At 33.1% G+C, this 15417-nt stretch overlaps 1 protein-coding gene and 1 long non-coding RNA gene across 2 annotated transcripts; both read right to left on the minus strand.

Moving 5' to 3' along the window:
* Positions 1 to 421: 421 nt before the first annotated feature.
* Positions 422 to 3779, minus strand: LOC112744938 (LEAF RUST 10 DISEASE-RESISTANCE LOCUS RECEPTOR-LIKE PROTEIN KINASE-like 2.4). The gene is made up of 3 exons (XM_072234639.1): positions 3588 to 3779; positions 1398 to 2196; positions 422 to 477 (listed from the first exon to the last, which is right to left on the minus strand). Exons 1-3 carry the CDS (start codon positions 3777 to 3779, stop codon positions 422 to 424), a joined length of 1047 nt encoding a protein of 348 aa, XP_072090740.1.
* A 3363-nt stretch (positions 3780 to 7142) lies between these two features.
* LOC112744943 (uncharacterized) lies at positions 7143 to 9874 on the minus strand. Its single transcript, XR_011880670.1, has 3 exons — positions 9739 to 9874; positions 9551 to 9655; positions 7143 to 7312 (listed from the first exon to the last, which is right to left on the minus strand). It is a non-coding gene; the product is annotated as an uncharacterized lncRNA (long non-coding RNA).
* Positions 9875 to 15417: the final 5543 nt, after the last annotated feature.

Consider the following 15417-nt stretch of genomic DNA (forward strand, 5'->3'; position numbering starts at 1 on the left):
CAATTCATGTGAATTTCCCAATCAGAGAGTAATATGCTGCATAAAAAGGAAATCTTACTCCAAATCTCTGCGCTGGAGAAATTCGAAATGAATTTATATTGCCAATGAAGTATCATCCTAGGTACCATATGAAGGTTTAAAGTCATACTCATTCCCTTCTATAATCAGTTAACTTGAAGTTAAAGAATATTTCCTTGTTTAAGGTATTTATATTATTTTAAAGTTTCATATTTGCAAATGTTCTTTGCATTAAGCCACGAAAATAACTCTAATAAATAAATTACATAAAGATTTGGAGGTTCAACAAGAAATGTAGTCACTATCAATGAAGAAGAGTGATCAAACTCTGACATCGGTCCGGTCAAAATATTTCCACCAAAATCCGGGGATAGAGTTGGAGAAACCATTATCAAGAGGATCGTTAAGTAAGATTCTTACTGCCAGGCCCATATTCAAATAGTTCAAGTAAAGAGGAATCTGAATCATTATCAAGAGCATCATTAAGTATAGAAGAATAGAGTTATGAGGGAGGAACATCACAAACAGAGAAGCCATTTTAGAAAATAGCAGAGGATCGGAGTGTATGTGTTTAATTAACTTTGCAAAATGAATGAAGTAATCAAACAAGATTAAAGGGATAATACAAGAAATTTCAAAGAAAAGGATAGTAATTAAGACCTATAAACATATTGTCGAGTTTAATTTGACTTTATAGAGTATATACATAATACGTGTATATAGGAACTTAAATATTCAACTAGTTAGGTATTTTTTTTCTTAAAAAATATAAATATCATTAAACATTATTTCTACATAACATGCAGAGTAGCCATCATAGAAAAATTAAAGGATAGATAAAAAACTAGAGTGAATACAAGACAACAATAACTCAAATATTAGTTTTAGACTTTTGAAATTCATATGTAAGATACAATATAATGATAAATGTGTTCAATGACAGAGACAACATTAGATACTCAAACTAATGTAGTATTTGGGATGGTTTACTTGACCTGTATACAGAGTAAAATTGTAATCTTATTCATTTTATGTATTATATGAAGAAATTTGAGAATCGACGTTGTAAAATCACACTAAATCACATTATATTAAAGAGTTCCGTTTGTGACAGATTTTACAAATGGGAAGCTTCACTTTTCTCACGTCTAACAAGTTCTTATAGCTCCACAAAACAACACCATTTGAGAAAAAGAGATACCATGCAAGAGTGGTGTCATGAGAAATATGTTACACAACAATTACATAAAGCTATATCTGAAGATTTTAATTTTCTGGCTTTGGAGGAAACGCGACAGAATCAAGTGGTCCTTCTAACATTTCTATCACCTTTTTCATGCAAGGTCTGTCTGATGGATTTTTTTGAATACACCACATACTTATCAAAATAATCTTCTTTGTCAAATCATTCTCATCATCTATGTCTGTCAAGCATCTTGTTGAAAAATTATCTTGCTCCAACTCTTCATAAATCCAATCTGTAAAATACATTTCACTGGTATGTAGATCATTATTATTATAATTCTTTTTTCCTCCCATTACTTTAAGAATCAACTTTCCATAACTATACACATCAGATTTATGAGAAACTCGAGAAACTTCAGTGTATATTTGACTATATACTTCTGGTGCAATATATCCTGCAGTTCCTCCTACGCGTTGTAGACATACAATACTCTCTTTCTTTGTGCATATTTTAGCCAGTCCGAAATCAGCAATTTTAGGAACAAAATCTTCATCCAAAAGAATATTTTGAGGTTTAATATCAAGATGTAAAATCTTGGTATTACATCTCCAATGTAAATATTCTAGTCCTCGAGCAATGCCAATTATAATTTGGTAGAGTCTGCTCCCATCCAACTTACACACCTCTTCATTAATAAATTTATCTAAAGAACCATTTGGCATAAATTCATAAATCAAAGCTCTTTTATTTGGCTTGTAACAAAATCCTAAAAATGGGACAATATTCACATGAGCTGTTCCAATAATACTTGCAACCTCATTTATGAATTCTTCTCCCTTCAATTCTTCTCCATTAAATTCTTTTCCATTATCTTTGGACTCCTTCAATATCTTCACTGCTACTTGACGATTATCGCTTAAACTACCTTTATATACAACACCAAATGCTCCTTTTCCTAATTCCTCACAAAATGAATTGGTCATCTTTTTTACCTGTGAGTAAGTATATCGTTTTTGCACCATAAACCCATAACTTTGTATCAAACCCTCAACTTTGCAGTCAATCATTGTCTTTTTAAACATGATTTTCCGTAAACTCTTACTTTTATAAATAACCACAACACATGCTACAAAAATTCCAACACTGGCTGCTGCTAAGCCTGTACATATATATGCAAGAACTGGAGATGGATTACAAATAATAAATTGAATGCTTTGAGAAAATTTGATAAGAAACATAGACCAAAAATTCAATCACTCATAATTTTTATTTTGAGCTGGTAAAAATTTAAAAACGATTCTACAAGTTTGATATTTTAAATACTAAAGCAAAGGAACAACAAAATTCTTTTAAGTCTGTTACCATGATAAAATCTAATTCGGAAAGTGCTTCATGCATTTGGTTTCTATATACACTTTACTATGCATATTAATCCATTATTATTTATATAAAATATTTGTCTATTTGATAAGAATTTCCAAATCCTGAAAATCTCTATGTATATATCCAAGTATATATCTAAAAAGGGATCTTGTCACCGCCCAAAATAAGCATAATTAGCGTTTAGGAAAATAGTCTCTTAGTAAATCTAATAAATTTAAATATAAATTAAACAAAAAAATTACATATTATTTTTAACAAAAACATAGAATAAATGAGTATGATTGAACTAAAACAGTATGCGACTAAACAAAAATAAATTTACTTTTATGAATAATAAATTTAAAATAATACTACACGCTAAATTGGAAAAGTATATGGAACCAAAAAGTAATTAGCCAAAAAGTAAACAAAACCGTTTAATTAGAATCACTTTTTGAATAATATGTTTGAAAACTGCTCCTGGAATCACGGAGCACAAACGAAAACCCGATTTTTCATGGAGCCCAAACACATTTTGGCTGGTTTTTGGCTGATATGCTTTTGGTTCCCTAGTTGTTTTCGCATAAATTTTATTGTCAGCCAAGTCTAACTAAATCACTACACGCATAAATTTTATTGTCAGCCAAGTCCAACTAAATTAGTCACCATTAAAAGAAGGGGGATGCTCCCATAAAGTTGTAGAAAATGTCTTTTTATAAAGACGCCTACGTGTCGTCATATTATTGGACGTTTTTAGTGAACCAATTTTTTTAAAATTTTTTAATTAACCAAAATAAAACCAATTTCAATATTCTAAAATCCGGTCAGACCGACCGGTCTAATCGGTTCAATCAAAAACCGACTTAAAAAATGGTCTGATCCACTTTCCAAACCCACCCCTTCCCCCTAACAAGTAACACCCACCCATTTCCCCTAGCACCCACCCATTTCCCCAATACGTGAATCATATATCACTATCACCTGAAGTATGAACCCATAGCACCTTCCAAATTCACCCTACCAAAACCCTAAGTTCTCCCTGCAACCGTTCTGCCGCGGTGCCGCCGCCGTCCGTGCTGTCGGCGCCTCTGCTTCCTCTCTCGTAGTTCGGCGTCCTCCTTCCCCCTGTCCCCGTCCTCCCTGGATTCTCTCGAACTTGGAGCAGCTCGCCGCTATGTCGCCACTCGCTGTCGTCTCGCCGGGCACTGTCCATGTCGTCGTCGAAGGTTAGCGGCACTGCCTTTACTTCGGTTCTTCTCTTCCTTTTATGCCTTGTTGTTGATTTTTTAATGTGAAACTGTGACTGGGTTAATGAAAAATCAAATAATTGATTTTGTGCTGTTGCTCTTTTTTTAATTCCTGAAGCTTTTGTTGAAATTTTCTTGCTGCTGCTAAAAATAGAAATCAAATCATTACTGAAATTTTTGTTTAGCTTTATTGATTTCACGTTTAGTGTGATTAGGGATTACTTGTTACTGATTTGTAACGATTGTTGCTGAATGCTAAAAATGAAAATCAAATCAAGTGTTGTTTGCCTGAATCTCTTGATCTCAGTTTGTATGTCCATGAAGGGCTTCTTCTCCATGTTTTCCTTTTCGCATTCCAACATCCTTTGCCTCCTCACCATCGCCATCGCTGCCACCTTGTCCTTTGGTTCTTGGTGTTTCGCCTCTTCCTGCACGAAATCTCTGTATAAGTTAGGGAATGTTCCGCAGTGCGGACTCCAAATTTTAACTTTGTAGGGAGTACAAGGCTGTCCAAAAGATTTTACTCAGGGACCACTTATTCAAAACGCAGTTGAAGCATAAAAAAGTAAATAACTAAAGAAAGCATGAAGCAAAGATCATAATAAACCACACTCAAAAGCCTTCAAATATAGGGAAAAAAAACAACACAGGAAAAAGAAAATCTATGAATAAACTATAACAACCAAGTCTTGTCCAGTAGATGTCTAGATGAGTCAGTTATGGCCCCATTTGATAAAACTTCAACTTTTCAAGATTTGTATTAGCTATGTTTGGTAAATCAAAATAAAAGTAACTTTTAATATGCATAAGCTACAAAAAATGCATTTGGTAAAATTACTTTACCATTAGTGAGTACTAATACTCGCAATGCAACAATAGTTATAATCAACATATCACAAATTTTCACCCCTAGTTTCTATCAAGAAAAAAAAGGGGACAAAATACTTAAAAATGGATTAATAAAAATATACATGTCTAACTCAAACATATCGAGTTATGTTAAGACGACATAACCTTTTTAAACTCATCTTTAACTCCTTATTCATTCACTAAAGGATGGATGAAGAGTGAACCCACCATCAAAGCAAGTTCCACACTCTATCTTATGATGATGTAGTGATGAGTCAAAGTATGAGTTTTTAAGAATTGTCACCCCAACATTTATCGTAAATAAAATACTACTTAACCTTGAGGATTACGACTTCTATCTTCAATTTTTTCCAGCACAAGGATATTACCCTTGTTGTCCCTTCCAATCCTCATGGTGTCATCAACATATCTATGAGAAAGATTGAAATAAGAAACAACAAGAATTTTCATCAATGATAGAATAAAAGACAGAGAAAAACAAGCGTGTTTCACAAGCGTGTTTCTCATTTACTTTGCGCCAAAAATTAAAATTTTATTCAAAATCGCCTTTTAATTTTCGGATATTTCAGTTTTGGAGTGCTTCTCCCTCGTATCACATCTAGCTAGCTAGGTTACCACGCCAAAAACCCAATCTTTTTTCAGACCCTAAATAGTTATATTTTATTTAACACTATTTTGGATACAGCCTCTCAAACACTTGATTAGGAATAGGATTCAAAAGCTTCTCAATTTCCTTCTTCTTATCCGGATTATTAACAGCATCATTCTTGAGCACTGCAAGAATCTCATCAGCCGCGCCGCGAACAATGCTGAGAGGCTGCCGGCCAAGATGCTGTTGAATGACACTAAGCATGGCCTCATAGGCAGCCCTAGTCTCTTTGGTCTTGGGCTGATACACGCCTTCCTCAGTGGCAGTGAGGACACTCTCTTCCAGGAGGCGCCGGCGCTTGCCCTGTCGAGACAGGGGCTCGGTCAAAGGGTCACGCTCCTAATCATCACTGCATTCTTTTCCCGTTTCTCTGCTTCAAGAACCCTAGTCATCACCTCAGGTTCTCTCTTTGCTCTGCTTTCTAGTCTATTTTCTTTAATTAGTTAGTTAGTTAGAATTTGCATGTTGTTAGTGGATTTAAGCGGTTAAGATAGGTTAGGATTAGTTTAGTAGATCTTTGTTAAGTTGCAAGTGTTGGATTATGGCTATTATGGATTGAATTCCGCTGAAAATTGCTTGATTATGCTGAATTTCTGCATTGCACACCACATGCTTGATTGAATGCCTATGTAATGTTTTGCATTTTATTTATGTGTTGTATCTACTATAAAGATTAAATTGCGAAAATGTTAGGCACACTGTTCTTGGATGAGGCACTTTTGGCTATATTTTGATGCTTGTTCAACTTACAATTCATTAGCACATTGATTTTGTTGTTTTGTCAACACCTATAGGATTTCTATGTTCATAATTCTTGAATTTTGGGTGAATCCTCAATTTGTGTGCATTTAATTTGTTGTTTTCTACAAGTAAAGAACCTTCACCGAGAGAATGTTATCTACTAAAAAAAATGAAAATAGCTAACAACTTTGAGTATGCTTTATTTTTTGTTCTGGAAAAGAAGGATGGTATTTCAAAATTTATATAGGTTCCAATGAACAACATGTTCTAATAGATCAAGCATAATCCTAAGATGTAAGCTTATGACAGTACTGATGTAAGCATGGTCTGAGTAAATTGGTGCCATCTTCATTTGTCCACTATAGACATTTTAACATAGAGCAATACTTGAGATGCCAAATTTCCAAGGTCCCATCCACTTTAGGTAATTTGGGTTTGTAGCTTCTATCTATTTCTTTCCAGTAGCCCACCACTTGCCAATAACTGCTGGATGCCCCTCATAATTTTTTGTTCCTGGAGTTTTGAGTTATCACAGATAAAGCACTGTCTTTGTGATGAAAGAAGAAAAATTTTAATAACTCCATTTATTTATTCCTTTGAGAAACTGCTTTTAGATGGGCTTTCTGCTTTGCTTCTAGTATATTTTATGTTGGTCCTTGTTTTCAAGTTTGGATATGATCTTGCAGGGAAGATGATAAATGCTGTCTTTTTCCGGTCATCCTTTTTCTGTTCAAGTCGATACAAGCTCGCTTTGTCAATTGGCACATAGCAAATAGAGAAATCCACGATTTTTCTCTCTTTTGTCCGGATTCAGATGCTTTTTGGGCTCATGAACCTGGTTTATGATAGCAAATAGGAGGAAAGAAGTATTAGAATGTGAACATGGATGTTAAGCTTTTTGACAAACCCATTGCTTAGAAGGAGGCTTTGTTTCGTCGTGGTTTTGAGTCATGCTGTGTAAATACATTTAGAGATATGTATAGGAGAATCAATCAAGTACAAATCTGTAGCTTTGCTTCATTGTAAAAAATCAGAGAGTACAGCTTCAATGGATAATGCCAACAAAGTCTTTAATTGTAATTAACTTTTTTATGACTTTATTATGTGTTTATAATTTCAATGTGTTTATCTGACCACTGACAACTCCCATTTTGCACCAGCACCTTGCTTGACTTTGCAATAGCTTTACCACTTTCTACCGAAACAACATTAACAAATAGCTTCCCATCCCTTGGGTACCTACAAACAAGAAAATCAGCATTTGTTATTATTAACAGAACCATCTATTTCCTTTATTTCCCCGCACACTGAATTACTATTGAAAACAATTCTAAAATCAACATACAACTTTTTTAGCAGCAAAATTTGGATAAAAAGAGTATAATTTTGGTGATTTAGACATTTCCCCCCTTGATTACAACTACTTTAGAACTTAAAGATAAATCATCTTTGCTTACTTTTAACATGTCACTTGTAGTCATTCAATATTATGGAATGTGGCCTTCTGATATTTAAACCATTTGACATGGACTAGATAATAAGACTTTTTTAAAAAAAAAAAAACTAATTAATTTACGTATTGTCATTCAAGAGAAAACAAAATACAATGAAGACCATAGAAAAACTAGAAATTGATATAATACTTGTCTAAGGTTTATATATGAGTAGTTTGTTGACAAATCTCAAGTTGAATGAATGATGAATGATCACGTTTTCTTTTTCTTGGTTATGTAATGTGTATCTTTCTTTTCTTTAGCTTATTAGGTGCAGACTAAGCAAAAATTTTCACCTAACAGCAATCTTAAGACATCATAAAAATAAATAAATAAATAAATAAATAAAACATTGTGCTTATTTTGCTTCTTTACGTTAACCAAAGAAAGGCTAAACATTCCTCATCATGTAATATGAAAAAAAATTGACAGCCGGATTTCTTCTATGAAAATGTCCTCAATAATATAATCAAGGAGTTTAAAAAGAATTACTAGATCACAATCATATGTTCATCAATTCATTTATGCTCTGATACATTATTTACATCAATATATAATGTGATAAAATGGATCAAAAAATTCATCACCTAAACACATCATCTCCATAATTGCATTGATGGGAAAAGATTCATCTACCCTCAACTACAGATTTAGACCAAGTAAGAGACATTGAAGAAGTATTAGACTGGCGAATATCTTCAAATGTTGGGTGTGTTGAATAGCTAAAATAATTAGAATACTCAGAAAAAATATCCCCAGATTTCAACTTTAGAAGCAAACAAGTATCCGCATTCTCATTCTCTGATTCTTCTCCTCCCTCATTGTTCCCTTCTAAAATACTCACAACTTGTCTCATGTTTGGTCTTGATTTTGGTTCAGGGTATGCACACAACAATCCCAACTGAAGAACCTTCTCAACTTGTTGCAGATTGAAGTCTCCTTTAGCACTTAACCTCTCATCAAGTGCATTCATTAGTTCCCCTTTAACCATTAGTCCCCACACAAGCTCCACAAGAGGTGGCTTACCTTCTTCCATAGGCCTCCTTCCACACGACCTCTAAAATCAAGATTCCAAACATGTACACATCCGTGCGAGTCGAGGCTTGTCCAGTCTTGATCACTTCTGGAGCCATGTAACCAACTGTTCCAACCAACTTTGTTGTGCTAGCAACTTGGCCATGGCTATGCATTCTTGCTAATCCAAAATCTCCAAGCTTTCCATTCATATCCTTATCAAGTAACACATTGCTGGCTTTGATGTCCCTATGCAGAACTTGTTCTTCCCAACCTTCATGCAAATACAACACAGCAAAGGCCACACCTTTGATATTTCTTATTCTCTCTTCACAGTTCAGCATCATGCTCTCATCACAAAACACTCTCTTATCCAAACTCCCATTATCCATGTATTCATAAACTAACAAGAAATTTTCCATGTCTTTCTTGCACCATCCTCTCAGAGCAACCAAGTTTCTCTGCTTCAATCTTCCAAGGCTTGAAATTTCTGCTAGGAACTCTCTCACGCCGTCATTCTCTTGTGATATTCGCTTCACTGCCACCTCTGCGCCGCCTCTTAGAACACCCTTGCATTTGATAAAACATTCAAGTCTCAAGGATTCTATATTATAGCTAAACAGAACAACTTCACTTTAGTTCACCTTAATTAATTATCATCCATTTCCAAAATACTAAGCTTCTTCACATAATAAATTTCCTCTTCTTTGATAAAATTCAACAAATAAAGCACTAGTTTTCGCTGTTTCTAAATTACAATAGTAGGATCTAAGATTCTGAGGCTTGCATTGCAAATTCCGCACCAAACGCATAATCAGTTCATCACCGCGAATCAACAATTGCGAAAATACAAAGCGTATTAACCTAACGTGAAAAAAAAAAAAAAAAAACAGAACTCTACTTCACACACTATTGCATTAGCATACGTAAATGGAAGAATAAGGGAAAAATAAAAATTAAATTAAATTACCTGAAGAGCCTTAAAATGAGAGAATCAGAACTCAAATCTTGTATCAGCTGCAGATTTCGAAGAAGCCTTGTTCTTACTCAACCGAAATATCCTCTCGTCTATCTTCTGAATCACACTCACGTTCGTAATTGGTAACTGGTAAGGTTTCGTGTGATTAATCGTAATGAATGGAATACAATACTACTTACCATTCCACATTTCCTGGTGACTGCTTGTGCTTCGGTTCAAGGGTGTCGGAAGAGTACCCGTATGGATTGTGCGTTACAGCCACACCAGGATTCACCTGTGTTGATTTGCTTGAAATAGGTCTATGTATGTTCCTATGGCTCCAGAGAAACATCTTTCACCAGAGTCTCTTACTTCCAGAAGGAAGAACTTGGCTTGAGGAATGCCTTCTCAACATAAATCTATCAGCACTGCAGTGAGTCATCACAGACCTGGGGCTTTCAAGATTAGCAGCCACTTTACCTGCTGTAAGTTCCTGTAAATTCTCCAAAGATTGCGACTTTGAATCTGGGAATTGATGAATTGTATTACCGAGAACATCCCTTCTTTCCAGGTTTGAGCATGATCGAGTGAGTTTGGGAGAATCTCAAGAGGCTGCAAATTATTTCACCATTTCACCGTTAGGCTTGAATTTGGACTTGGGCAGGATAAGGGGTTAGTGTTAGAATTTTTTTTAATAGGGATTTAATTGTATTTTTAAATTATTAGAGATTTAAATATTTGTAAAATAAAAAATTAAGGATATATTTGTCTTTTTATAAAAAATTCAAATATAATTCAGTTTATATTGTGTAAATTGATCGAATAAACCGAATCTAATAATTATAATACGGATAATTAGGTTTATTATTTTTCTCTAATAAACCGATTTTATTTTGAATTATTAAAAAATAGCTTATTAACCGGTTTAATAAAAATGTCCAATCATATTATGCCACGTATGAATGTCTTTAAAAAAAGACATTTTTTGTGTCTTTATGTAAGTGGCCTCCTTAAAAGAAACATGGAGGTATAACATTTTTCATAAATTTAATTGGTGTAATTGCTCAACTTAGATATGGCAACGGTAATGAATATACCTGCAATCCACGGAGTTGAAGGTGAAGTTTTAGCTGTCATTCCAGTTGAATAAGGAGATGGAGCTGTTCCATTTCCTCGAAAAGGCACAAGAAAATCATTGCCCATAGCATTAAACTTGACCTTAGGTGAGAAATTTGGAACATTTCCCGTTAGGTTGTTGTGAGAGACATCCACAACCTCAAGTTCATGCAAAGTTGTCAAACTCTCAGGTATTGAACCCGTCAAATCATTCCCATCGAGATATAACCGCTGCAAATTAGTCAAATTCCCGAATGCAGGGGAGATAGTCCCCCTGAAATTCTGCTTAGTGAAGTTCACGGTTTTGATCTTACTTCCATCATCGCATGTAATGAAATTCCAACCTTTACATGGATCGTTCCCTTGCCATGAACGCGCAAATGAAAGGAAAGAACAGCAAAAGTAGTGTAGTGAAACTCAATGGAGGAGTAGTTCTTCTGAATTTGGTGGTGGACTTGAAGTAAGCCATGCTTTCACAAATCAACAATGTCTTTTCTGTTGTTTCCCTTAGCCTGTGTGACTAGCTTATAAGTGCCACAAAGTCATGGGAATTGAGAGAGGATCATTTTAAAAGTTATTTAGGTCAGTTTGGGTAACCAACTTAATTAAGCTCTTTTTGATAAAATAATTTAAACAATAAATGACTCTGTTAAAAGTAATTTATAAATAAGTTATTTTGTATTTGTATTTTTAACTCTAAAAATGCTTATTTTATAGAAATGTGATGAAAAGTAGAAGTATTATGAGAGAAGTCATTTTTTTTAACTTCTCTATAAGCTCTTAAATAACTTTTTAGAAAGTTGTAATTTGATTTTGAAAATTGCACCAAACATTAATACTACTACTTTTCATAAGTCAAAAATTAAAAAAAGTTAATTCTAGAGTTTCCTAAATAGACTCTTAGTATTTTGTAAGTTCATTTTATACTAAATTACTAATGTCACAATAATATGCTATTGATTTTTTTGTATAAATTTCCTTTTATATTTCAGTGCATAAAAATTAAATTTTATAATTGTACAATTTTTAAGAGTAAAAAATAATTAGTTGCTTTTTGAAAAACACAACAATATACCAAAACTCATACATCCCGTGCTTTAGACAGTAAATAGAACCTCTCAATTGTTAAAAAAAATTGAAAGTATAAAGTGTAATTTTTAATATTTTATTATCCTCTCTCTTATATTTATTTTTTATTCCACTTATAAAATTAATAATAAGAAATTACATTTTACTTCCTCAATTGTTAAAAAAAATTGAGAGGATCCATCCTCTTTTAGACACAAAAATAGAAAAGGAAATACATGACATGTTTTTGTGGCTCAATATGTAATAGTGACTCACAACGTGTTGGACGAATTAGGTAACTAATTATATGCAGAGTAAAACTTTACAATTCACTGCAATTTATGTAGAAGAAATTTTACGTGATTAATACTTCTTTTTATTTAATATTACATTTAAAGTAATACTCATTTTTTTAAACTAAAACTATCGATCTTCTAACATTATTCATTTATATATTCATTAATTACATAGTTTCTTTTTTTTTTGTTTGTGTCATTAATTACATAGTTTCATTATTCTCTAAAACCAGCTCAATAATACTATGATTTAGAGATGAAAAAAGTAATAGAAAATTTATATACAGTTGTCTTGGTATAAAATTAATAGATAAAAACTTATAAATAATTTAAAAAAAATATAAGTAGATAATGAAAATATTAAACGATGTGAACAATAGATATATCGGATATTTATTTTACTAGGTGTACGAATGATTATTTTAATATTAAGATTTAAATAGTTAATTTAAAAGTGTAGTGTATTTTTATTTAATTGGTGATTGTTCATGTTGTTCAAGATGGTCATTGTTTATCTAATATTCTCCATAATTTAATACATATTTGATTCAATTATTATTTAATAATTTTTAATTATTAATTTATTTAAAAACAACTGTGTAAGTTTCCATCGAAAAATGATGTAGAATATTATTTTTGTTGTGCCTTACTGCCTTTACAAAGACGCTTTCAATTATTAATTAGGCCATATGTTGACCCGTGCATGTCCCGTCTAAGATTCATTCAATAATACGTGTTTGTTAGCAACTCTCTTTTTTTTTTTTTTTTTTGATTAACGGTATGTTTGTTAGAGACTTTGAATTATCTGAAAAATTAGAAATTTTTTAAATAAAAAATCTTATTCAGTTATTCTAGTTTACTAATGAATACTATATATATTTTTTAAAAGGGTAAATATACTAAAAAAAATTAAATTCTTTAACGTATTCAATATACAAAAGAATTGAAAGTTAAGTTATTCTCATCATCTCTTAAAAAAAAATTTCAACAAGAAGTTTCATTTATTTTATTCTCTTAATAAGTATTTTTAGAAAATTCATTAACAAAAATATTGTATCATGACTTTGTATCTGGCTACGGTCTTCTTCAATTGACCCCGGGTCAACAAGAGATAATAAATTAGTTAGAATGTTCATTAGATTCCTTCAGTTCAGTAATTAATATCACACATCATTATCATAGTTCTTGTTTCTTGGTGGGTAACTGTACTATTTGCCCCTGATCAATTATCATCAGATAGCTAGAACCAAGAGAAAAGAAAATCTTGATAATATAGAATATAATCACTATGTCAGCCCCACCATTTGCATTATTTGAACTGGGCGAAATAATACATACACAAGTCCACAATTATTAAAAAAAAAAAAAAAAACTCAAAGTGCTATTAGTGGTATAAACAGCTTGGTAAGCGTTTAAAGTATATAAAATTAAAGTTTCATGAGCCTCACGGAATTAAGTCTCAAAATAATTTTTGAAGTTATATTCAAATATTAAAGTAATTTTTGAAGTTAATAATTATTTAAATTTATCTTCGAAGTTATACTCTAATATTCATAGTAGTCCCTGAAACTTTTTTTATTTATCGAAACTTTAAAACAACGTCATTTAAAAAAAAAGAAAAAAAAGATACGTAAAAAAACGTCGTCGTTTTATATTTAAAAAAAAAAATCTCTTTCTTCTTCTTCTTCAACTTTGTTCTTCTTCTTCTTCAACAAATCACAAAAATAAAAACTAATACAAAATATCACAAAAAAAAAATCAACATTAATTAGAAAAGATCAATCAACTTAAATAGCAAGCATCAATCAACCTAAACAGCAACAAGTACAAAAAATAGTAACAATAAAAAAAAAGTAATAATTACATAATAAAAAACAACTAAAATTAACCATTGTTATATTAAAATAGGACCAGCAACATCAATCACCCAGCATATTCAAGAACAATGATTGAATAACTAAAAAATTAAAAAAAATCACCATGGCTAAGAGAGAGAACCGTGTCAGAAGAGAGAAGAGGGAGACCGAGTAGAGATGGAGGCTGACGAGCGGCATGGCAACAAGGCGAAGGCTGGCGAGCGGTGCAACGATGACAGAGAAGGTTAAGGCTTTGTGCCTCTGCCTCTACTGTATTTGAGTGTGAGAGACCAAGTTGGAATGGGAGATGAGCGATGCGGCACTGAAACGGAGGCCAGCGAGAGATGGCAGCAGCAAAGGTTGAGGAGAGCTCTTGTGAGTGTGAGTTAATGGTTGGGGAAGGGGAGGACATCAGATTAGAAAAGAGAAGGAAAAGGGGAAGAACTTCAGGTTGGAGAAGCAGAGAAGGAAGGGGAAGGAGAAGGACATCAGGTTAGGGAAGTAAAAGGGGAAGAAGAAGGATTGGGAGAGGGAAAGGGGATAGGTTGGGGATGGAAAAGGAGAAGGGGAAGGTTTGGGGAGGGAAAGGGGTTGGAGATAGGGATGGGAATAGGGATGGGGAAGAGGAAGGGAACAAATTGGGAATGTGGGGGCGGAGGGGGAGTGAGTTCTATGCTAAGCTTCTTCTATCTTTTTTATTTTTTATTTTTCGAATCGAGGGATTTACCTTATGCTTTTTTCTTCTTTTTTTTTTTTTTGTTCAAAACGACATTATTTCAAATTTTAAGGTTCTGATAAACGAAAAATGCTTCAAGGACTACTATGAATTTCGGAGTATAATTTTGAAGATAAAATTGAATAATTATTAATTTTAGAGATTATTTTGAGACTCGAGTGCAACATCAAAAACTACTTTAAAACTTAACTCACCAGTCAAGTGATGTTGGAAGGACATGTAAAAGTATTCACGTCATAATAGAGACAAAAGAAGACATGATGGCATGAATAAAGCTAAAAAATATATATCTGAAACACAAGTCATCGTATGAGATACACAAGTATTTATTAAGTATTAGTATTGAATAAATTCATATCGTGAACTTGAAATCTCTTTCAAGTATAGCAAATGCGCTGAACATTAACATGGAAACTGTAAATGCAAGCTAATGCTTAATTAGCTCGGTTAATTAGATTATTAATAACTTCTATTATATATAATCCATTAGCAAATAATCATAGCCAAATAATCATCGTCGGGCAATTTCAAACAGGTAAGGAGCATAGCTTCGGTCAGCCCGGATTACAGCCATCAGCCCCCTCGACCACGACTGTATGGATCTTGCTCATATTGCCGGGTTCTGACACTTTATATGGCACACACTTTCCACTCGGTTATTAGTGCGCAACTCTCCTTTCTCGAGATTACGGTCTATGATGACGGCATCCATGAGTCCTCCTGCACTACCAGTACCTCCACCATATGTGCTTTAGTACTAGCCACTGTCTGCTGTTCATCCCATGACCCCATCCTACCACACACCCT

The sequence above is a fragment of the Arachis hypogaea genome, chromosome 4 (genome assembly GCF_003086295.3).
Source record: "Arachis hypogaea cultivar Tifrunner chromosome 4, arahy.Tifrunner.gnm2.J5K5, whole genome shotgun sequence".
In the NCBI taxonomy this organism is placed as follows: Eukaryota; Viridiplantae; Streptophyta; class Magnoliopsida; order Fabales; family Fabaceae; genus Arachis; species Arachis hypogaea.